The following is a 25,103-nucleotide window of genomic DNA, read 5'->3' on the forward strand; positions in this document are numbered from 1 at the left end:
GAACTTTTAAGTTTGGTTTGGCTCATCTCTACCTGTATTCACACATCTCTAAATGAGGCTTAGTATGGGAACCCAATACAAAACCATGAGCAAGTCTAAAAGTCTTGTTCATGATCCAGCGCTGCCAACAGGCTGGCATAAGTAATGACAGCTTGCAGTCCGGAGCCCATTATTATGTAGTAATTTATTACAGCAGGGACAGATTTTGGCACTATGTGAACTGAGACTCTGGACCAAAAACCAAAATCTATAAACTTGTGACAAAATGGAATGTTTTTGCCCACAGAATCCTAATGTTGTTCCAAACCATGTGTCACTTTTAGGGAATGTGATGTATGTCACCCTGAAGGTACTGATGTTGTAGTAATAGTAAATCAGCCCAAGTGTATGCGAAAGGGAAAAGCTAAAAAATATATATAATTTAACATCATTTGTATCATTTGCTTTTTAGAGGGAAGTTGTCTTAAAAAACTGAGCCATTGTTTAAATCTGTTTTTTAGGTGAAATGTACTTTTAAACATTTTTAATAAGGGTATGTGCACACGTTGCGTTTTTTGCCTCGTTTTTGTTGCGTTTATTTCTGCGTAATTTTGTCACAAAACCTGAAGGATTTCTTAGTACCAGCAAAGTGAATGAGATTCCTTAAGTCCCATACACACGTGGCTTATTTTTTCTTTGCAGATTTAAATCTGCGTGTCAAGTCTTTTAGCATTTTTGTTGCAGACTTCACCCATACTAATGAGAGGGGGGAAAAAAAAAACACGTAAAAAACGACGCAAATAACGTGCGCTTTTCCTGCCAACACATCAGGATTTGCAGCACAATTTTCTGCAGCAAATCCTGGACGTGTGCATCTTGAAATTTTCACACTGGCCACTGGGACTAATTCTAGATTCTGAGGATCATCAAGGAGTTTTTGACAATTTTCTGGTATAAAACTCATGGAAATGTTGTAACGTTTATACACGACTTGCAGATAGGATCCAATCTCTTCCCCATTTCATATGAGGTCTTTGGGCACAGAAAGAAGTGAGTCAGAGGGGTTAGAGTCCATCAGCTACACCTATCGTTATTGGATGGGTTATACATTTTTTGATCAAAAACTGTTAACTAAATACCTAACATTTTAGCAATAGTGGAATTAATGTAATCATCAATTGTAGTGCGCTGATACATTTCGCAAAGCATCTTCCATAGGTCGAACATACCACTTCTGTCTTTGAGACTTTTCTCGTGCTGCGCCAGTTCTCTGGAATGCACTACAACAGACAATCTGGATAATTCCCAGTGTCCATAATTTTAAGTGGGCTCTAAAAACACATTTCTTTAGACTAGATTACCACCTCACGTTGCTGATCTAACCATTCTTTGTTCTTCCTTCCTAAATTTTTCCGCAGAATCTGGTCCCTCCTATCATCTGTTTTCGCCCCTCTCCAGGTACTCAGTAGCACTTTGTATCGGGACATGCTCGTTGACTGAGAAACAAGCAGCACTTTTTACCTTTTGTGTAGCCCCTATTTCCTTATAGATATAAGCTCTTCTTGTGAGCAGGGCTAGTATCGGACTGGGGAGCCAAGGGCCAACCAGTGACCAACTCAAGGACCCCACTTTTCAGCTAAATGCAAATGTGACATTATCCTCAATCACAAATTTATGAACTGGGTAGATTGTTAAATGAATAAGATGCTGCCTTTGTCTGTACTTAGTGATTCAAGTATATTGTGCCAAGTACTGCTCATATAAGAGATTGGTGGCCCACCGGAGGATTCTCCTCTTCTCCTGTGGGCCAGTCCAAGCCTGAACAGGGCACTAGCTCCTCTTGTTTGAATTGTCGAATAATGTGTTTCTCTGTGATATCTTATTTTGTCTCTACGTGTCCCCTGTGTATGGTAAAGTGCTGCAGAATAGGTTGGCGGCTTGGCGCTATAGAAATAAAATATTATTAGCAAAAAAAAACATTTATTATAAGAACCTGATTGATACAATAGCTCATTTTCTGATAACAAATTCCCTTTAATTTGTCACCATTTCAAGATCTCTGCTTGCTGTCATTAAATGGAAGCATTATATCCCAAAGGGCTCATATTTTCGGTCCGAGTGCTGTCCGTAAAAAAAAAAAAAGGACCGCACTCAGACAAATCCTATTCAATGGAGTGATTTTTTTTTCACGAATCTGTGTGTGAAAAAAAATGACAGCATGCGTTGGTTTCTTCTGTAAATCGGATGAGACTCACCCATTCGAGTCTATGGATGCGCTAAAAAAGTCAGATGCCACAGTATAACATCCGATATTTATGAATATTTTGACAAGTGAGAAAAAAAAATCATCCGAGTTTTCTGGATGAAACTCTGATGATTTTTATTTGCTCGTGTGATCCTGGCCAAAATATGATAATCTGACCTGTTGGCACAGGTATAAATTTATTTTAAAGGGGTATTCCAATTAGGAAAATCTCCTTTTTGCATATTTTTCATTTTTGTAAATTCAGACAGTATTCAGACTGTCAGGTGCACAGATAGCAGTCATACTTGGTTTATTTTTTCTTTATTCTCTCCAGTTTCTGTCGGTGCTTATTATAGCTTAGTTCACAAATTACTGCTATTATATTACTTAAAATCCACTTCTACCACTCAACCCCCTGGATATGATCCGTCCGCAGCTGTTCTACGTGATTGTCATTACAGTGCTCTTGTGTTACTAATACTTTATTAAATTCTATTGCGTACATGAGCTTTTACGTTGGGTCTGTTCCTTTGTCTTCTCTTGCAGTGTTCGCGTGATATCGTATCATTGTTTCACTATATCATATTGTTAGAGTGATACATTTTATTTTTTCTTATTATTAGACAACTTGTTATTAAAGCTACACGACTTATAACGTGATGTTGCTTCTTTTTTTTTTTTTCACTTTCTTTGTAAAAACTGCCCCAAACCACCTCCCATTGGTGTTAATGGAAAATCTGGCTGCTGGTAATTCATACCGGCGCGCGCATTTTGAAACTTTTTTTTTAAGCTTTTTTCACTGTTTTCAGAACATTAACAATAAGAACATGGAAGAGTCCAGGAGCCATTTGGTGAGATGCATATCCTGCTACATGTTCACAGACTTGCCAGTGGAAAAGCCAAACTTCACATGCCAGAAATGCAAGCTTGTGTCCCTATTGGAGGAAAAGTTGCGAAATCTAGAAGAGAGGTTAACTACCTTGAAAATCATTAAGGAAGGTGAAGAGTTCTTAGACAGAGCAGAATTATCTCTTCATGATTCAGAAAGAGAAGAAATTCGAACTGCACCTGACGAAACAGAGGAATGGAAGCATGTGACCCACAGAAGCAGGAGGATCGAGAGGCAGTCAGCACCCATACTGCTCAGGAACCAGTACCAGGCTCTCACGCAGGAGAACCATGAAGAAATACAGCAAAATAAGACTTTGCCAGCAATGAATAACCTTGTAAGCCCTCAGTATCCTCCTGGATGGAGAAAGAAGAATGTTGTGAAGAAAAAACGGAGAGTGGTGGTCATGGGGGATTCCCTGTTAAGAGGAACAGAGGCCGATATCTGCAGACCAGACATAACCTCAAGAGAAATGTGCTGTCTTCCAGGAGCAAAAATTAAAGATGTGTCTGACAGGATATCAAGACTCTTCAGACCTACAGATCACTACCCATTCCTGCTAATACATGTGGGGACAAATGACACCGCAAGAAAGGACCTGGAAACCATCTGCAGTGACTTTGAAGACTTGGGCAAGAAAGTGAAAGAATTGGGAGCGTAGGTGGTCTTCTCATCCATCCTCCCAGTGGATGGCCATGGAACAATGAGGTGGAATAAGATTCTACAGGTGAACAACTGGCTACGTCGATGGTGCCTTCAACAAGGATTTGGATTTCTGGATCACGGAATGAATTACCTATACGATGGACTACTTGCTAGAGATGGGGTGCACCTTACGAAGACTGGAAAACATGTATTTGGAAGTCGCCTTGCTACACTCATCAGAAGAGCTTTAAACTAGAACAATGTGGGAAGGGAAGCAAAAGGCCAGAAAAAGCTATACAGCTGACAAATACTATTGAGATCTCTGCTACTGGAAGTGGAAAGGAAGAACAAAGACAAAACAATTTAAATAATAAAAATATGGGAGGAAGAGAAACCAATCACAAGCTAAAATGTTTTTATACAAATGCACAAAGCATGGGCAACAAACAAGGAGAATTGGAACTACTAATGCAGGAAAAGGAATATGATGTCATTGGAATCACTGAAACTTGGTGGGACGATACACATGATTGGAATAAAAGGCTAAAAGGATACAACTTATTTGCAAGAAACAGACTTGATAAACGAGGAGGAGGTGTTGCATTGTATGTTAGAAAAGCGTATATCTGCACAGAGATTGAAGCTTCAGAGACTGGGAGTTCTGTGGAAACTGTTTGGGTAAGAATACAAGGAGAGAACAACGGAAAGGACACCATTGTAGGCATTTACTACAGGCCACCTGGGCAAGCTGAAGATATGGATGAACTCTTTATGTATCAAATGACCAAGTTCTCCAAAAAATATGACGTAGTGGTCATGGCAGATTTCAACTATCCAGACATTTGTTGGGAATCTCTCTCAAGTAAAACTAACAGGTCAAGCAAATTCTTATCCTCTCTTGCTGACAAATTTATCTTCCAAAAGGTAGGGGAGAAAACAAGGGGATCTGCTACTTTGGATCTAATCCTTATAAACAGGGAGGAAATGGTTGAGGAGGTAAAGGTGGCTGGGACCCTAGGAGGCAGCGATCATGCTATTATAGAATTTTGGATAACTAGAGGAGGAAGACATGTGAAGACTCAAACTTCAAGGTTAGATTTTAGAAAGGCAGATTTTAAGAGACTCAGAAAGAGAATAGGAGGGATCCAATGGCTGGATGTCCTTAAGGACAAAAATGTCCAGGAAGGATGGGAAATTTTTAAAAATGAGATTCTCAAAGCACAATCGTTAACAATCCCGAAAAGTAGGAAGAATGGGAAGCATTTAAGGAAACCAGGATGGATGAACACAGAACTTAAACACATGCTAAAAAGAAAGAAAGAAATGTTTATTAAATGGAAAGAGGGAGGCATATCTAAAGAAGATTATAATACAGTCTGCAGATCCTGCAGGGCACGTATCAGGTTAGCTAAAGCTGACAATGAATTAAGGCTTGCAAGAGATGTCAAAAGCAATAAAAAAGGATTTTGGGGGTATGTCAAAAGTAAAAGAAAAGTCAAAGATGCTATAGGATTTTTACAGGATGAAAATGGAGAAATGGTAAGAGAGGATGTTGAGAAGGCCGAACTTTTTAATTCCTATTTTGCATCTGTTTTCTCTCAGAAAGAAAATGTAACATCAACTGATCTTCACTGTCCTTTTAAAGGAATAGAGGAATCCAAGTTATCTGTAAACAGAAAGATTGTGAGGGAATATTTAGCTAACATAAATGAGTTCAAGTCTCCAGGTCCAGATGAATTACACCCCAGAGTACTGAAGGAGATCGTAGAAGAAATTTTAGAACCACTCTCCATAATCTTTGAAAATTCTTGGAGAACAGGAGAAGTCCCAGAAGACTGGAGAAGAGCAAATGTTGTTCCTATCTTCAAAAAGGGGAAGAAGGTGGACCCAGGGAACTATAGGCCGGTGAGTCTGACTTCTATACCAGGAAAGATCTTTGAACAAATTATTAAACAACATGTATGTAAGTACATGGATAAGAATGAAGTGATTAACCAGAGTCAGCATGGGTTTGTAACTAACAAGTCATGTCAGACTAACTTAATTTCCTTCTATGACAGAATCACTGACTGGGTGGATCAGGGAAATGCTGTAGATATAGTATATCTTGACTTCAGCAAAGCATTTGACAAAGTATCTCACACCATCCTTATTAAAAAAATGACCAAGTATGCAATGGACCAGGCAACTGTTAGGTGGATTCATAACTGGCTTAGTGATCGGACTCAAAGGGTGGTTGTAAATGGCTTCACATCCAGCTGGATGAATGTCTCAAGTGGGGTACCACAGGGCTCCGTCCTGGGACCTGTATTGTTCAACATCTTTATCAATGATTTAGATGAAGGAATTGAGGGTAAACTGATTAAATTTGCTGATGACACAAAGCTAGGAGGGATAGCTAATACTAGAGAAGAGAGAGAGAGGATTCAAAAAGACCTAAATAAACTGGAGCAGTGGGCAGCAACCAACAGAATGGTTTTTAACAGGGAAAAATGCAAAGTACTACATCTGGGCAATAAAAATGAAAAAAGCATATACAGAATGGGAGGAATAGAGATAAGCAACAGTACATGTGAAAAAGACTTAGGTATACTAATAGATCATAGACTGAACATGAGTCAACAGTGTGATGCAGCAGCAAAAAAGGCAAATACAATTCTGGGATGTATTAACAGAAGCATACAGTCTAGATCACGTGAAGTCATTATCGGTCTTTACTCCTCTTTGGTCAGACCTCATCTGGAATACTGTGTACAGTTTTGGGCACCACATTTTAAAAAAGACATAGACAAACTGGAGCAAGTTCAGAGAAGAGCGACCAGAATGGTGACTGGTCTGCAAACCATGTCCTATGAGGAACGGTTGCAGGATTTGGGAATGTTTAGCTTGCAAAAAAGAAGACTGAGAGGAGACTTAATAGCTGTCTACAAATATGTCAAGGGCTGTCACATTGTAGAAGGATCATCTTTATTCTCATTTGCACAAGGAAAGACTAGAAGCAATGGGATGAAACTAAATGGGAGGAGACACAGATTAGATATTAGAAAAAACTTTTTGACAGTTAGGGTGATTAATGAGTGGAACAGGCTGCCACGAGAGGTGGTGAGTTCCCCTTCAATGGACGTCTTCAAACAGAGGCTGGACAGACATCTGTCTGAGATGATCTAGTGAATCCTGCTTTGAGCAGGGGGTTGGACCAGATGACCCAGGAGGTCCCTTCCAACTCTACCATTCTATGATTCTATGATTCTATACCATGATTTTTTTTCTTACCGCAGTTTAAAAAAAAAAAAAAGTGCCATAAAGTTACTCATTTAACCCATTTTCCCACTGAATGTTACTAATCTGGTTACTGGTAATTCGCACGATAATTTTTTTGACTGTGGTTTATAAAAAAAAAGCACCATAAAGTTACTCTCTTAAGCCATTTCCGCACTGAATGTGGCTAATCTCATAGCTGGTAATTCACACGATGATTGTTTTTACTGCATTTTTTTTAAAAAAAAGCTCCATAAAGTCACTAATTTAAGCCGTTTCTGCATTGAATGTGGCTAATCCAGGTACAGACTTATGTCTGCCCAAACTGCAAATCAGCGTCAGAAATCCAATGGTCAGCCTTCAATTTCTGCTGTGGATTCCAGTGTGAACATGTGGCTGAATTTTCACACACAAAATCAGCTCTGTGAATGCTCGGAATCTGCTTTAAAATCTACCTCTTTGTGAACATACCCTTAGGCTAGGTTCACACTGTTTTTTGGGGAGCGGAAAAATTCAATGAGTTTTTGAATAGGAATCCACTTTATAGAACACTCCTTTTTTTGGAGAATTTTTTTTTTTTTTACCTGAAGTGGTTTTGAAGAGGTTTTTTTTTTCCACACTGTGGCCCCGATTCATCAAAGCAACAACGCCAGCGTAAATCATTTTGAAAAGTCGCAAAATTTTTGCACAGTGAGAAGTTTTGTAAATTAAAATGTAGCAACTTTTGGCATTTTCATGCCAGCTATGCTCAGCTTCGCCAAAATCAGAACTGGGGCTTGACGGGTGCCGAATGGGAAGGTGACCCCACATCTCTTCTAATTGATGACATGCTGTGGCTTACTCCAGAAATCATACTCCAGTTTCTGACTGGAGTACCATTTGTGGCGAGACGCTCGTCTCTTAATGAATCAGGAGCGTCTGATTCCAACATGCTCCCCATCAAGACCAGTGTGAACATCGCCGGCCTCGATGAATCAGGGCTTGTGTTTAGAAGCCTTTTGACATAAGGAATCCACCTCAAAGGAATTAAATTTATTTTTTTTCTACCCAGTAGGTAGATTTTCAAATTCTTGTTAAAAAAAAAAAAAGCTCAAAAACCTCATCGTATGAACAGCAAAGTGGATTTTAAATAAAATTGAAATGGAATATATTAAAATAGTGATTTTTGAGAAGGATTTTGGAGCAGATCCACTTCAAAAACCTCCACAAAAATCTGTGTGAACATAACCTTAGGTTATATTCAGGCTGCGTTTTTGGAGGGAAATAAATCCAACAAGTTTTTCAAGCTCAATCTGTTTCATGAAAGACTCATTTTGGGTTGTTGTTTTTTAGGACTGTTTTTATTTCCTGACGTGGTTTTCCAGAGATTTCTGAATCATTTTTTTGTGTTTGTTTTTCTGCACTGTGTATTGCAGCCTTTTGCTTTGATAGTGTAAAATTTGGAGTATTTTACAGTTATGTAGTAAGATTCATTAATCAAAATATTCTAACAGAAAACCAGGCCATTTGGCCATAGCAACCAGTCAGAGCTCAGCTTTCATTTCTCCAGAGCAGTTTTAGAAATGAAAGCTGTGCTGTGATTGGTTACTATGGGCAACATGGCCTGTTTTGTTTTACTCAGTCTTGATAAATATGGCCTGTTCAGGCCGATGTCAAAGATAGTTCTAGGTTAACATCTAATTTCCCTGTAGGTCTAGGGTGGTTTAGTCTGCCTTGGAGCCAAATGGCTTCATTATAGGACTCAGGCCCGGCTTCAGGATACATTACTATGGGCATTATTGCGCCCGGATGTATATTCCTTCTTCATTTTAGGAATATTCTTTTTGGGTGACGTATAGGTTGTAATTATTGTGTGGGTCATAGTCTGGGATATGGAGAAAAAAACATTTGTAGACGAAATGTCTGTGTGTGGGGTCTGAGACTGGGATTTCAACAGGATTCATGTGAGGGTCTCTTGTTTTGTGTGGGCATTGTAAAATAGGGTGGTCTGGTATATGGTCAGTATATTTTGTGGTGGTCTGGTCAGGTGTTTGACTGTTTGTATATTTGGAGGAGTCTGTATTGGTAGTGGTCTGGTGAGGGGTGTGCAAATGAAAGAAGGACATACTGCCCATGTTCCCCCTTGAAGATACATGGGTTGTTGTAGTGTGTATTGTGACATGCGTTATTAGTGACGATGTTGTAGGTTGCCCAACAGTAGGTAGAGTTAGGGTTAATGATTGGGACTAGCCCAGAGTGGGAGGGGATAAAGTGAAGGGACAGAGACAGTTTCCTGTCAGGAGGTCAGATAGGGCACGGCTTGTAGCAGGAACAGACCTATGGTTTGATAAGTAAGCAGAGTCGCATGATGTAAGTGTCCCTGGAATGGGTAGAGACCGGGGAACGGATAGAGAGACCTAGAAAAAAGGCAAGAGAAAGTGACAGAAGATGTGAGTGGTTCTCCAGAGACGGGACCTGAGGCAGGAAATCTAGCAATGTAATACCGAGTTTGGAAGTCCAGGAGGTAATGGGACAGAAAAGAGCAGGGAACGTGAGGTGAAGAGGGTGCCCCGGGCAGTAGTTCCAATTTGTTGGCCAGCAGAGAAGTTCAGTAACGGCCATTGTGGCCAAGTAGCTCCATAAAGGGGAAAAGGACGCGGAACTGTGGGTTGAAGTAAAGGACACTCACTTACTGATTGTAGTACCGTTGTTGGTGACGAAGGAAGTTCCTGAAGTGCCATGCTGGGTGGTGGTGAAGACAGAGGACTAAGTAAGGAAGAATAAAGAAAATGTGTAAGAAGATGTTCCATGTATTAAGAGAAACGTCCATGAAGTTATGCACCCGCTATCTGTTGTATATAATTCCCACCAAGTTATTGTTCAGTAAAAGACAGTTCCTTGATAAGTGGTGGTCTCCCTCATTGAACCTTGTAAGACCTGGTCCTGGCCAGCCGAAGTCACCATCATCATGTGGCCTGCAAGGGTATGACACCCCCTTCGTCAAAGTCCATACACCCAGCCAGGACCCCCATTTTCATGTAGTGTGCCAAGGCGTGGAAGACGAGTATCTCGCCCACTGCTGCCGCCCCGCACCACGTTACACATAGATGAGGTGCTGATGTAAGGTCAGTATAGATGAGTTCCTAGTGTGGCGTCTATATACATTGGGGGTCTTGTGTGTGGTCTGTATTTGTTTAGAGGGTCTGTTGTGTGGTCTTCATTAATTTTAGGGTGTGCGAAGAGGCCATATGTTATATTTGTTATGAAATGCCATAGGTTAGTGGTATGTCCTTATATGATACGGGCAGGGCATAACTGGAAAAATTGTGTTTTTTCTCTGGTGTCTGGTAAGTATGCATTTAAAGGTATTATATTAAGCAAGATATCACCTAATGTGGATCATTGGGGGATCCCACCACTGAGACCCCCACTAATCTAGAGAAGGAATGAAGCTGCAGTGCATATGTTTGACCACTGCTCCATTCAGATGGGGCACTGCCGAACCCCTTTCTCAGGATCATGGGTGTCCCAAAGATGGAATTCCCAGCGATCAGCTATGGATCGGTGATAACTTGCTACTTGTTACAAAACCTTTTGACTCTATGGGCACATATTAAAGAAACCCCCACTAAGTTTGTCACTACTGCAGGTGTTACCCATTCATTGCTGGGGTTTTCCATTATCATTCACTCACTGATGTTTTGCTATGAATTAATCCCACCTAATATTTCCTGTTCTTTGAGGTTTCTATAACTTTTGTTGCAAGACAGTATTACAACTGAGCATATATAGCATTCTGCCCCTCCTGTGTATACTGGGGATCCTGTGTAAGTATTGTAATTTTCATTAAGTTGTGATCCTATATTTGGTTTCCTATATATGATATCATCTGGGGAGAATTGGCACAATATATCTAACCTCCAAAGTGTTAACTTTTTCTGGTGCAAACAGCAATCCTGCTGAGCTGATAATGAACATATGCCACCATAGTACCACTGCTACATCACCCAACAACCCCATACTTTCCTTGAAAAAAAGCCAACTGCTGGATACCCATTTGGGAATGATAAAATAGGCAGCCAAAAAGTGGTTGCAGTGCTTTAAAGAGGATATTTCATCATTTTTTTCACATTGAACTGAACAAACGATGTACCAGTGGCTTCCAATCAGAATAAAATTTTATTTTGGTTTTTCATTGCTGAGATTTTAGAAATAAAAGAATTGTGCACCTAATGAGTTAATTTTTGTTCAGTCCAAGTGGGCATTATCAGAAAGTTTTCCCTGAGGGCGTGTACTTCTTCCCCCTGTATGAGGTTGACCAATCATAAGCAGGCAGCAACACTCAGGGAAAAGAAGAACACGCCACCATCATAGCTTAGAAATGGCTGCTTCTGTGTGAGATGTAATGACAGACAGCCTGATCTCACTGAAGAATGATTACGAGCTGCTGTGAGTATAGCAGACCCCAGTGTCATTACTAGCACCTTTGAACTTTCATCTCCTGGCAGTGGGGGGAGGGGAAGTACAGCTGAATTTCTTCTGTCAACTCTCCTCTCATAGTGCTGCCAACTCAGTTGTACTGCCTCTCAGCCCACACAGACTTTCAGGAGATGAAAGCTCAATGGTATCAGCAGTCATACTCAGGTCTGCTGTGCTCACAGCAACTTGTGAGTGCTCTGGAATGAGATTAGGCTGTCTGTCATTATGTATCTTGCACAAGAGACAGCCTGTTCTAAACTATTGTGGGGGCGTGTTCTTCTTTCCCCTAAGTGCTGCTGCCTACTTATGATTTGTCAATGTCATACAGGGGGAAGAAATACATGCCCCTAGTGAAAACTCTCTGGTAACGCCCACTTGGACTTAACAAATGATAAATTTATTAGGTGACAAATACTTTGATTGCTAATATCTTTGCAAGGTAAAGTAATAATAAAAAGTTTTATTCTGCTCTGCAGCCACAATTACATTGTGTGTCCAGTTCATCATAAAGAATTTGGTGAAAGGTTCTCTTTTAGGTGGTGATGTACCACTAATGCCAGCAGACTATGCAACTGCTATGGGGCCCGACGGTCTGGTGGTGAGGGGGGCAGTGCCGACCACTCAGTGCCTTAACAAATTGGCCTCGCTCATTTCCGCTGTGCCCTCCTGCAGTTTTGCCCGCTCTGCGCGCAGGTGCTGTCAGAGTAGGCGGCTCTACAGGAGGGCCCACAGAGATGAGTGGTGGGGGGCAGGGTGTAAGAATGGGCGGCTTTGAAGGAGGGGCCACAACAAGGAGCAGCAGGGCAGGGTGTAAAATCAGGCGGCTCTGTTGGAGGGTTTATAGGGATGAGCAGAAGTGGCAGAGTGTCAGAGTGGGAGGCTCTGAAGAAGGGCCCACAGTGATGAGTGGTGGTGGACAGGGTGTCAGAATAGGCAACTCTGAGGAAGGGCCCACAGTGATGAGTGGTGGTGAACAGGGTGTCAGAATGGGCGGCTCTGAAGAAGGGCCCACAGTGATGAGTGGTGGCGGACAGGGTGTCAGAGTGGGTGGCTCTGAAGAAGGGCCCACATTGATGAGTGGTGGTGGACAGGGTGTCAGAATGGGCGGCTCTGGAGAAGGGCCCACAGTGATGAGTGGTGGTGGACAGGGTGTCAGAATGGGCGGCTCTGAAGAAGGGCCCACAGTGATGAGTGGTGGTGGACAGGGTGTCAGAATGGGTGGCTCTGAAGAAGGGCCCACAGTGATGAGTGGTAGTGGACAGGGTGTCAGAATGGGCGGCTCTGAAGAAGGGCCCACAGTGATGAGTGGTGGTGGACAGGGTGTCTGAATGGGCGGCTCTGAAGAAGGGCCCACAGTGATGAGTGGTGGTGGACAGGGTGTCAGAATGGGTGGCTCTGAAGAAGGGCCCACAGTGATGAGTGGTGGTGGACAGGGTGTCAGAATGGGCGGCTCTGAAGAAGGGCCCACAGTGATGAGTGGTGGTGGACAGGGTGTCAGAATGGGCGGCTCTGAAGAAGGGCCCACAGTGATGAGTGGTGGCGGACAGGGTGTCAGAGTGGGTGGCTCTGAAGAAGGGCCCACAGTGATGAGTGGTGGTGAACTGGGTGTCAGAATGGGCGGCTCTGAAGAAGGGCCCACAGTGATGAGTGGTGGTGGACAGGGTGTCAGAATGGGCGGCTCTGAAGAAGGGCCCACAGTGATGAGTGGTGGTGGACAGGGTGTCAGAATGGGTGGCTCTGAAGAAGGGCCCACAGTGATGAGTGGTGGTGGACAGGGTGTCAGAATGGGCAGCTCTGAAGAAGGGCCCACAGTGATGAGTGGTGGTGGACAGGGTGTCAGAATGGGTGGCTCTGAAGAAGGGCCCACAGTGATGAGTGGTGGTGGACAGGGTGTCAGAATGGGCGGCTCTGAAGAAGGGCCCACAGTGATGAGTGGTGGTGGACAGGGTGTCAGAATGGGCGGCTCTGAAGAAGGGCCCACAGTGATGAGTGGTGGTGGACAGGGTGTCAGAATGGGCGGCTCTGAGGAAGGGCCCACAGTGATGAGTGGTGGTGAACAGGGTGTCAGAATGGGCGGCTCTGAAGAAGAGCCCACAGTGATGAGTGGTGGTGGACAGGGTGTCAGAATGGGCGGCTCTGAAGAAGGGCCCACAGTGATGAGTAGTGGTGGACAGGGTGTCAGAATGGGCGGCTCTGAAGAAGGGCCCACAGTGATGAGTGGTGGTGGACAGGGTGTCAGAGTGGGTGGCTCTGAAGAAGGGCCCACAGTGATGAGTGGTGGTGGACAGGGTGTCAGAATGGGCAGCTCTGAAGAAGGGCCCACAGTGATGAGTAGTGGTGGACAGGGTGTCAGAATGGGCGGCTCTGAAGAAGGGCCCACAGTGATGAGTGGTGGTGGACAGGGTGTCAGAATGGGCAGCTCTGAAGAAGGGCCCACATTGATGAGTGGTGGTGGACAGGGTGTCAGAATGGGCGGCTCTGAAGAAGGGCCCACAGTGATGAGTGGTGGTGGACAGGGTGTCAGAATGGGCAGCTCTGCAGGGCACGGCCTGTGAGTGGTGTTGAGCAGGAATCTGGGTATCAAAGCAGGTGGCACAGCTGGAGAGTTTGGCCGTGATGAAGGGGTTGGTGGAGGCATTCAATTATTTGCTGGGGGAACCTGTCTTTCCTAATAACACCCCTGCTTTAAGGGGCTGTTCAAGAAAAAAAACATGGCAGCTTTCACCACCCAAAAATAGCGCCACACCTGTCCGTAGGGTGTGTGTGGTATTGCAGCTCAGTCCTATTCACTTCATTAGAACTGAGCTGTAATACCAAACACAACCTATGGACAGGTGTGGCACTGTTTTTTTTTTTTATGAAAGCAGCAATGTTTTTCTAATCCTGGAAACCTGTATACGTATATACTTGGAAGTTAAAACCCAAAGCATGCACTTGTTCTATATACTAAAATATACAACCACCCCGAGTGATTCCTACCCTGACAATATTGCCATTTTATGCCTTTTTTTCCCTTTTCATGCATTGTATGCATTGCACGACCAGCAGCTACATGGTCATGGCTTCCGTGCATTATACAAATGAAGATGGCCCAGAGGTGTACAATGTATATAGTGTATTATATCTATTCACCATATACACGCATGGTTCTGCACAATCATCTCCACTCCCAGTCCCACGGGAACAGACCCACGGAAGCCTTTATTTCATCATTATTTCCTGAAGGTTTTATTGATATGCAACCTGTTATTGTCAATCAAGGGGTTAATGGGTTCCCGGTTAATATCCCCATATCGGCTCCCGGTCGTGCAGCCCTGGGCACGGTGCCTGGTATTTAAAGACGGGAGAGAGCGAGGGAAGAAAGGAGGACGGGGGGGAAAGAGGCGCGCGGTGTGAGGAGGGGGAGGGACGCAGTGTGCGAGACGGGAGGGAGGGGGGCACTGTCTGTATGCAGCAGAATGGCAGAGCGGGCGGGCAAGCAGCGGGCACGGCCTGTGAGTAAAAAGGGGGAGTGAGGGGGTGGGATACGGTGAGAGTGGGTAGGCAGGGGGGTAAATGGTTTACAATTCTCTTTTTTACTTTGGGGGCTCCTGGGAGTTTATTTTTGGCCATGCTCTTAGGCACCTGCTGCCCTGCGTCCAAGCAGGCTGCAAAGAGTGAGGGGCAGCGACTGTGCAGACTCTTTAATGTAGACATTCAGCCCACCCTCCCCTCTAGTCAGTCACTGCCCTGTGCCCCTCTCCCCGCCCAGTGACCCTGAATGGCCTAAATCTAAGGCACAATGCATTCACACCTCACAATACCGCCACACCGTGCAACCACCTCTACCCATACAGCCAATGACCATGACCAACACACTAAGGCTCCTCACACATTTACCCCAGAGAGTAGACAGGCTCCTACGTCTACCACTGAACATGTGTATACAGTGGCTACCTGGTCACAAGATGGGCATACAAGACCTACAAATATCAGTGTGTGCAGTGACACAATGGCAGGAACACTGCAAGCCGGGGGTCCCCAGCCAGTGACTCGTAAGCCACATATCGCCTGCAGACCTCTGATATGGGGCTTACGTGAGTGCCACCCTCACCTGTATATATATCCACAGGGAGCATTATTACTTGCTAAGGGGGGCACTCAGGAGCGTTATTAATTGTAAGGGGGACACAGGACAATATTAATAAAAAGCACTCCGGACAATATTACTAAATTAAGGGCACTCTGGACAATATTACTTAATAAAGGGCACTCCGGACAATATTACTAAATTAAGGGCACTCTGGACAATATTACTTAATAAAGGGCACTCCAGACAATATTACTAAATAAAGGGCACTCCAGACAATATTACTAAATAAAGGGCACTCAGGACAATATTACTTAATAAAGGGCACTCCGGACAATATTACTTAATAAAGGGCACTCCGGACAATATTACTAAATAAAGGGCACTCAGGACAATATTACTTAATAAAGCGCACTCAGGATAATAAGGAAATTTCCCATACTAGTTCACTTTGTAAGGTTAGCGTCAGATCATCAATAATTACAATTTTAGTACAAGCTGCAAATATATGGTGCTGGTCCTGCTAAGTGAAAACACACAGAGCCATGCTGCCTCTTTCTACTTCCCCTGTTACAAACATGACCCTGTCTGACGCTGGAGAAAATCAAAATTTATTATAAGACCAATATGCAAATTGCCCCTTCAGAGAGGAAGAGGACTAGAACTCTACAGCACCAACTGTTGGAAGCAGCGATCCTACATGTTGGAAGCAGCGATCCTACAAGTCACTATTGACTTTTAACGAGCCTTGCAATATGACTTAGGATAAAAGCCAAATCAGAATCTCAATTTGCAGACAGTGTTTCTGGATATTGCCCCTCGTCAGTGCAAAGTATCAGGTAATTTGCATATTTCATTTCCCAAATGAGCATTGCATGATGAATAAGTTTCCTTACATTGGCATGCCAGGGCCGGTATCTCACTCTCCACATGGAGAAATGTTGTTACCCCTTAGACCACAGTCCAGACCCTCTCACCTTGCCAGATCCATCCTCATACTTTGCACTGATGAGCAGAAATACTCCGAAACACTGTCTGCAAATTGAGATTCTGATTTACAACCATGACTTACACACCTCTTCTTACACACAGTCATCTTTGGCTTACAGCTTTCCCAGAACCCTCCTGACATTCCCCCACCTCTACACAAACCATATAGTGCTATAACCAATGCGCTAGACAGTAACAATGCCCCCCTGTGCCCTGCACAATACTAGTACCCTTCTTATGTGCCTTACACAATAAAAATGCCCCCTCTGTGCCCTGCACAATACTAGTACCCTCCTTATGTGCCCCCACACAATAAAAATGCCACTTCTGTGCTCTGCACAATACTAGTACCCTCCTTATGTGCCCCCACAATAAAGTGCCCTCTCTATGCCCTGCACAATACTAGTACTCTCCTTATGTGCCTACACAATAAAAATGCCCCCTCTGTGCTCTGCACAATACTAGTAACCTCCTTATGTGCCCCCACAATAAAAATGCCCCCTCTGTGCTCTGCACAATACTAGTAACCTCCTTATGTGCCCTCACAATAAAAATGCCCCCTCTGTGCTCTGCACAATACTAGTAACCTCCTTATGTGCCCCCACACAATAGAAATGCCTCCTCTGTGCCCTGCACAATACTAGCACCCTCCTTATGTTACCCACACAATAAAAATGCCCCCTCTGTACCCTGCACAATACTAGCACCCTCCTTATGTGTCCCTACAATAAAAATGCCCCCTCTGTGCCCTGCACAATACTAGTACCCTCCTTATGTTCCCCCACAATAAAATGCCCTCTCTGTGCCCTGCACAATACTAGTACCCTCCTTATGTGCCCCCACAATAAAGTGCCCTCTCTATGCCCTGCACAATACTAGTACTCTCCTTATGTGCCTACACAATAAAAATGCCCCTCTGTGCTCTGCACAATACTAGTAACCTCCTTATGTGCCCCCACAATAAAAATGCCCCCTCTGTGCCCTACACAATACTAGTACCCTCCTTATGTTACCCACACAATAGAAATGCCCCCTCTGTGCCCTGCACAATACTAGCCCCCTCCTTATGTGTCCCTACAATAAAAATGCCCCCTCTGTGCCCTGCACAATACTAGTACCCTCCTTATGTTCCCCCACAATAAAACGTCCTCTCTGTGCCCTGCACAATACTAGTACCCTCCTTATGTGCCCCCACAATAAAATGCCCTCTCTGTGCCCTGCACAATACTAGTACCCTCCTTATGTTCCCCCACAATAAAATGCCCCCCTCTGTGCTCTGCACAATACTAGTACCCTCCTTATGTGCCCCCACAATAAAAATGCCCTCTCTGTGCCCTGTACAATACTAGTACCCTCCTTATGTGCCCCCACAATAAAAATGCCTCTTATGTGCCTTGCACAATACTATTACCCACAATATGTGCCCTACAAAATAAAAATGCCCCCTCTGTGCCTATAGACTATAATAATGTCTCCCTGTGCTCTTCTATACCTCCTTAGTTTTCCGGACCACATTATTATTATTATGTCCCATTGTGACTTCTAATAATATTAGTAATAATAATATCCACTGTGCTTCCTTTCAATAATGACTCCCATTATCTTTCCTTTTATTAATGACCCCCATGTGTACCTTCTAATGATGATAGACCCCCTGTGTGTCTCCCCTCCTTTTGATAATGAACACCCAGTGTGTTTCCTTTTGATAATGAACCCCAGTGTGCAACTCCTGCTTTTGATAATGCTGCACCCACCCCCATGTGCTTCCCCTCCTCTTGATAATGACCTCCCCTAGTGTGACTCCCCTCCATTTGATAGTGACCCCCATGTGCCTCCCTTCCTTCTGATGATGACCCCCATGTGCATTGCCTAGCCAATGTGTGTGTTTACCGGGCTTGATCAGCTCGTATAAAAGGGCCATTAAAGGGAATCTATCAGCAGGTTTTTTGCTATATAATCTGAGTGTAGCATAATATAGGGCAAGAAAGCCTGATTCCAGTGATGTGCCACTTACTGGTCTGCTTGGTGCAGTTTTGATAGAATCCCTGTTTTGTCTAATGTAGATGTAGCTGTGCTCTGAAAGCTGAGCTGTGTATAACACCGCCCACACCCCTGATTGGTAGCTTCCTGTGTGCATTGTCAGAAAGCTGCCAATCAGTGGTGGGGGGCGGGGTTACACAGATTAGCCTGACTGCTCTACACATGCAATGTAGTCCTGTAGTGATAATCTCCTGCTGAAATAATACTAATTGTATTGAAACTACAACACACAGCCTAATAAGTGACATCTCCCTGGAATCAGGCTCTCCTCACCTATATTATGCTGCTCTCAGATTAAATAGCAAAAACCTGTTGATGGATTCCCTTTAATGTCTCTAATATAGACAGCCCTGGTCTATTTGCCCTGATTGTACATATGGAGGCTCCTCCACATTTATTAGTCAGAACTGACAGCTGCTTCCAACAACTGTTGTCATTTTGGAGGATCAGCCTGTCCATGTATTATATGGATGACTATGCATTTTCCACTTTCCTTCCCTTCCTCTATATAGGATGGGTTTATCATACAGAGTAAGGCTAGAGCTTCATTGTTATTCGGCAACAGTGGAGAGCCAACATGGCTGCCTTTATTTTGGGTTTCTGGAACGAACATTCTGCATAACACAAGTGACTCCAAACGTGCAGCAAAGATTCTCGGAGGACTTGTAGAGTATGGCCGCAGCAGGAGCACCACAGCTCCCCGCACTGTGCACAGTGGTCAGATCCTGTTGAAGTTAATGGACTGTGCACAGTGGTCAGATCCTGTTGAAGTTAATGGCACCTATACACAGCAATCTCTCTAGAGCCTACAAACACATGCATGCTCAGCAAATCAGAACATCCATCTGTTCTCAATAGAGAGAAGGTCTCCCAGACACCTCAGGTCTCACCTGCAGAAACAAATGGGTTAAAAATCAAAATGTCCAATCCTTCTCTTCCCAGATTTCACCTGTTTGGGAATTTTGGGAGACCCTCATACACATTATATCTGAAATCTGGGTGGTTCAATGGATAATAATGTAACGTATGTGAGGACCTTAGGACCTGTACCTAGTGTAGAGTCATAATTTGGGGGCCACCCCAACGTGAAGGTATGGGGAGTGACCAAAACTATTGAATTGAGGTTCCTTGGGCCCACCAGTGGCAATAATTCTGAGGGTCCACCCTCTATCTATAAGAATATACAAATGTTAATCTCTTCATAACAAACAGACCCTACTATTCAGGGGTCCGTTCTCTAAATGGAGTTGTCTTCTCCTCGACCAGTTTCTTTGCGTGCTCATTATTACGTCAGATCCCTCCTGGGACCACTAGACAATCTTTTGGTACTTCGGTAGGGCCAGACCTGACTAAACTCAACCCCATGTTAATTTTTTTCAGTTTCCCCTCTCTCCACCAAATATCATGTATAGCTGAACCTATTAACCCCTTTACCCCCCGAAGGCAGTTTGCATGTTAATGACCAGGCCAATTTTTACAATTCTGACCACTGTCACTTTATGAGGTAATAATTCTGGAACGCGTCAACGGATCCCCCTGATTCTGAGATTGTTTTTTCGTGACATATTGTACTTCATGATAGTGGTAAAATTTATTTGATATAACTGTTGCGTTTATTTGTGAAAAAGTCAGAAATTTGGCGAAAATTTTGCAATTTTCAAACTTTGAATATTCATGCCCTTAATTCAGAGAGATATGTCACACAAAATAGTTAATAAATAAGATTTCCCACATGCCTACTTTACATCAGCACAATTTTTGAAACATAAATTCTTTTTGTTAGAAAGTTATAAGGGTTAAAAGTTCACCAGCGATTTCTCATTTTTTCAACAAAATTTACAAAACCATTTTTTTTTTAGGGACCACATCACATTTGATGTGACTTTGAGGGAACATTATGACAGAAAGTACCCAAAAGTGACCCCATTCTAAAAACTGCTCCCCTCAAGGTGCTTAAAACCATATTCAAGAAGTTTATTAACCCTTTAGGTGCTTCCCAAATTTTTGGAATGTGGGGAAAAAAATGAACATTTAACTTTTTTTCACAAAAATGTTACTTGAGATGCAATTTTTTTATTTTCACAAGGGTAACAGGAAAAATTGGACCCTAAAATTTGTTGTGCAATTTCTCCTGAGCACGATGATACCCCATATGTGGGGGAAAACCACGGTTTGGGCACACGGCAGGGCTCGGAAGGGAAGGAGCGCCATTTGACCTTTTGAAAGTAAAATTTGCTGGAATAATTCGTGTTTGGAGAGCCCCTGATGTGCCTAAACAGTGAAAATCTCCCACAAGTGACACCATTTTGGAAGGTAGACCCCTCAGGGAACTTATCTAGATGTATGGTGAGCACATTGAACCCCCAGGTGCTTCACAGAAGTTAATATCATTGAGCCGTGAAAATTAAAAAAAAAATCTAATTTTCACAAAAAAAATGTTCTTTAGCCCAAAATTTTGCATTTTCATAAGGGTAACAGGAAAAATTGCACCATACAATTTGTTGTGCAATTTCTCTTGAATATACCGATACCCCATATGTGGGGGAAAACCACTGTTTGGTTGCAGAGATCGTAAGGATAGGAGCGCCATTTGACTTTTTGAATGTAAAATTTGCTGGAATAATTAGAAGACGCCATATCGCGTTTGCAGAGCCCCTGATGTGCCTGAACAGTTGAAAAACCCCACAAGTGACACCATTTTGGAAACTAGACCCCTCAGGGAACTTATCTAGATGTATGGTGAGCACGTTGAACCTCCAGGTGCTTCCCAGAAGTTTATAATGTTGAGCCGTAAAAAGAAAAAAAAATCACATTTTTCCCACAAAAATGTTATTTTAGCCCCAATTTTTTATTTTCACAAGGGTAACAAGAGAAATTGCACCATACAATTTGTTGTGCAATTGCTCCTGAGTAAGCCGATACCCCATATGTGGGGAAAACTACTTTTGAGGCACAGTGCAAAGCTCAGAAGGGAAGGAACGCCATATTATAGTGCAGATTCTACTGTTATGGTTTGTGGGTGCCATGACCCACCGGGAGAGCCCTTGAGGTGCCAGAACAGCAGAACCCCCCAAAAGTGACCCCATTTTACAAACTACACCTCTCAACAAATTCATCTAGGGGTGCAGTGATCATATTGACACAACGGGTGTGTCACAGAATTTCATACCATTGCTCAGTGAAGAAAAAATAATTACATTTTTACCACCAAAATTTAGCTTTAGCCCCACATTTTACATTTTCACACAAGAAGGGGGTAAAAATGGCACCCAAATTTGTCCCACAATTTCTTCTGAACATGGCAATACCCCATATGTGGCTGTACAATACTGCTTAACCACACGGCGAGATTCGGAAGGGACAGAGCGCTATTTGCCTCCTGCTGCGCAGATTTTCCTAGGATAGTTTGTGGACTCCATATACAGAGCAACTAAAAGTGCTAGAAGAGTAGGTACCCCTCTCAAGTGACCCCATTTTGGAAATTATACCCCTTTGAGAACTTATCTACAGTTGTAATGATGATTTTGACTCCATAGGTGTTTTCCAGAAACAAGCAGCAGTGGATGTTGCTGAGTGAAAATTGCAAACTGCCGCTGTAGTGACCAGTACATTGTAGAGCATAGCTCATGCTTCTGGACACATGTGACGCGCCCCCTGGGCCGTGGGGTACTCGGTGCCGGGCCGGTCGTTGTTAGGGGAGGTGTCACAGTGGCGGTGACCCGGTCCGTGACCCAGGGCGGTCAATAAAAAGGGGATATTTACAGGGGATTTATAGTTTTTATACATATACAGTTTGTGACGCCACCTGTGGTATGCGGCTAAAGGGAGCCGCCGCTATGGAGCAGGTCGTCTGGAGCTGGTGTGAATGCAGCAGAGTTGGTTTAGCTCTCCACAGGTAGAGCTTAGCTCCAGGGCAGTGTAGATGTTGCTGTTATGGCAGTAGCACTCGTGGTACAGTGTAGTGCAGGGGGTGATGGCGCAGCAGCAATAACTGACAGAGACGGTGGGGTGCAGTCTTCAGGGTTTTACTCACGGTTTTCAAACTCCAAGTTACCAGGGCCAGGGTAACTTCCCACGTAGTCCTGTGCTTACTCAGGGAGGGGTTCAGCCAACCCTCAGGTACCTCCAGAGTACATAGGAGGACCCCCTTCTGTGTGTTCCTTCTGGCCGTCTCCCTGCACCTCACACCTAGTGTCCCAATCCAGTGACCGCGGACCTTGTCGGGCGATGTCTTCTCTGTCCCCTGGGTCCTCTATGGCTACCTTCTTGGTGAGACAGATGTGGATTGTAGCTGCAGTACCTGAAATACTACAGCCTCCGGTTTCCTAGTTGAGACTTGAAGAACTCTGCTAGTTTAGGGACCGGTCCCCTCTGTGCGACCTGACCCCTCCACCGCCTGGCAGATTCGGGTGTACAGGTGGCCTCCAGCACTTCCCGTACCCCTGGGGTCCCTTCCTGCTTTACTGGAGACTTCCTTCCTGCTCCTCTCCTCCTCAGTCTGTCCTGGGCCTCTCCTCAAGCCCCCTCCTGAGCAGAGCTCCTACAGAGCTCCTGCTCCCAACTCTTCCTCTCACTGTAGAACCTCTCTAGAATGTTCCACCCTCTTTTTATATCACTCCTTTCAATGCTCCCCTGATTTATTTCCTCCACCCACACCCACTACATGGCTCCCCCTACTTTGGTTCCCCCCACTCCAGCCAGGGACAGGTCTCAGCAGGAAGCGCGATACATCTTGCCCTTCCAGCTGGTCTGGAGTAGTGTAGTGTTGGATGCAGGTGTTAGGGTCCCGGGCTGTACTCCTTTCTTACCTGAGAGTGAGGTACCACACCTCTGGGTGAGATGCAGTACCTCTGTGGCGACCGAACCCTCAGGGGTGCCACACATGCACCCGCAAATTAGGCAGGCTCTGATCGGTACAGAAATGCCAAACATGTGGACGCTATATGTGTTTTAGGCACACTGGGGCTTAGAAGGGAGGGGGGCATTTGGATTTGGGAGCGCAGAATTTGCTGAATTTCTTTTGGTGGGTGAGGAGCCATTTCACTTTTCCAGAGCCTTTGTGCTACCAGTTACGTGGAAGCCCCCTATATTTCCGATAACAGGTGACGGACCTGAGTGGGGGCTTGCTTTTTTTTGTGAATGGAGTTGAAGCTTTTGTTGGGAACATTTTACATCACATTTTGGATCACATTTCTGCTGCGCTCTACGCTGAGCACTTATATCGGGGTTTCCATCTAAATTTCCAAGTGATGTGATTCAGATGAAACCCCGAGGGATCCATTCACTATAATGAGGCAGCAGAGTTACTCTGGACACCGTCTGGCCTCTGTTCAGCAGTGTCCATCTTTTCAGAGGTGCACAAAACTGTCGCCGACGGCACTTTTATGCACGCCTAAAAAGATGGACACCGCCTGAACATAGGCGGCAAGACTGCATCCACAGTTCCTCCATCTGCCTCATTACAGGGAATCTTACCCTGGGGGTTGCATCTGAATCACGTATTTCAGAGATTTACACGGAAAACCTGGTGTAAGCGCTCAGCGCAGAGCGCAGGATAAATGTGCGCCAAGCCATATTGCGATCTTTGGGAAACAGAAAGAACGAAGAATAGAGCAGGTGAAGAATTGTTTTTGTTTATCTTTAATGCCATTCCTCGTGCGGTATAAGTGATTTGACAGCTTTATTCTTCGGGTCGGTGCGATTACAGTGATGCCAGATTCATATCGGGTTTTTGTGTTTGGCAGCTGTCACACAATAAAAGACGCTTTTTTGTGCAAAAACTAGTTTTTGCATCACCATATTTTGGGAGCTATAATTTTTCCATATTTCGGCCGGTAGAGTCATGTGAAACTTGTTTTTTGCGGGACAAGTTGACGTTTTTATTGGTACCATTGTCGGGCACATGACATTTTTTGATCGCTTTCTATTCTGATTTTTGGGAGGCAGAATGAACAAAAACCAACAATTCAGGAATTGTTTTTTTTTATGCCGTTTCACGTGTGGTAAAATTGATAAGGCAGCTTTATTCTTTAGGTAAGTGCGATTACAGTGATATCACATTTATATAGTTTTTTTTATGTTTTGGCACTTTTACACAATAAAAAGGATTTCATAGAAAAAATAATTATTTTTTGCATTGCTTTATTCTGAGAGCTATAACTTTTTTATTTTTCAGCTGATGGAGCTGTATGGCGGCTTGTTTTTTTGCGGGACAAGATGACGTTTTCAATAGTATAATTTTTATTTATATTCGTCTTTTTGATCGCGTTTTATTCCACTTTTTGTTTGGCAGTATGATGATAAAGCATTTTTTTTGTATAATTTTTTTTTTTTTTTTTACGGTTTTCACTAAAGGGGTTAACTAGTGGGACAGTTTTATAGGTCAGGTCGTTCCAGACGTGGCATTACCAAATATGTGTACTTTTTTTGTTATTTTTTTTCATACAAATATTTATTTATGGGTACAAAATATTTTTATTTTTTTTTAGATTTTTACAATTTTTTTTAACTTTTTTTCACTTTTTTACTTT

General features: G+C 43.6%; 1 protein-coding gene across 24 annotated transcripts in view; it reads left to right on the forward strand.

Annotated features, from left to right (window-relative positions):
- Positions 1-25,103, forward strand: part of ANK1 (ankyrin 1) — a 312,183-nt gene that overhangs the window by 123,158 nt on the left and 163,922 nt on the right. Inside the window, exon 1 of one of the 24 annotated variants that reach the window (XM_073653988.1) lies at positions 14,893-14,968. The exons of the other annotated variants lie outside the window; for them this stretch is intronic. Within the exon in view, the coding sequence (XP_073510089.1) occupies positions 14,933-14,968 (36 nt within the window). The 5' untranslated portion in view covers positions 14,893-14,932. Of the gene's footprint in view, positions 1-14,892; positions 14,969-25,103 lie in introns of those variants that run through there. 24 annotated transcript variants of the gene reach the window in all.

Source organism: Phyllobates terribilis, unplaced genomic scaffold, assembly GCF_046119375.1.
Source record: "Phyllobates terribilis strain yellow unplaced genomic scaffold, ASM4611937v1 Scaffold_11__3_contigs__length_659146591, whole genome shotgun sequence".
Classification (NCBI taxonomy): Eukaryota; Metazoa; Chordata; class Amphibia; order Anura; family Dendrobatidae; genus Phyllobates; species Phyllobates terribilis.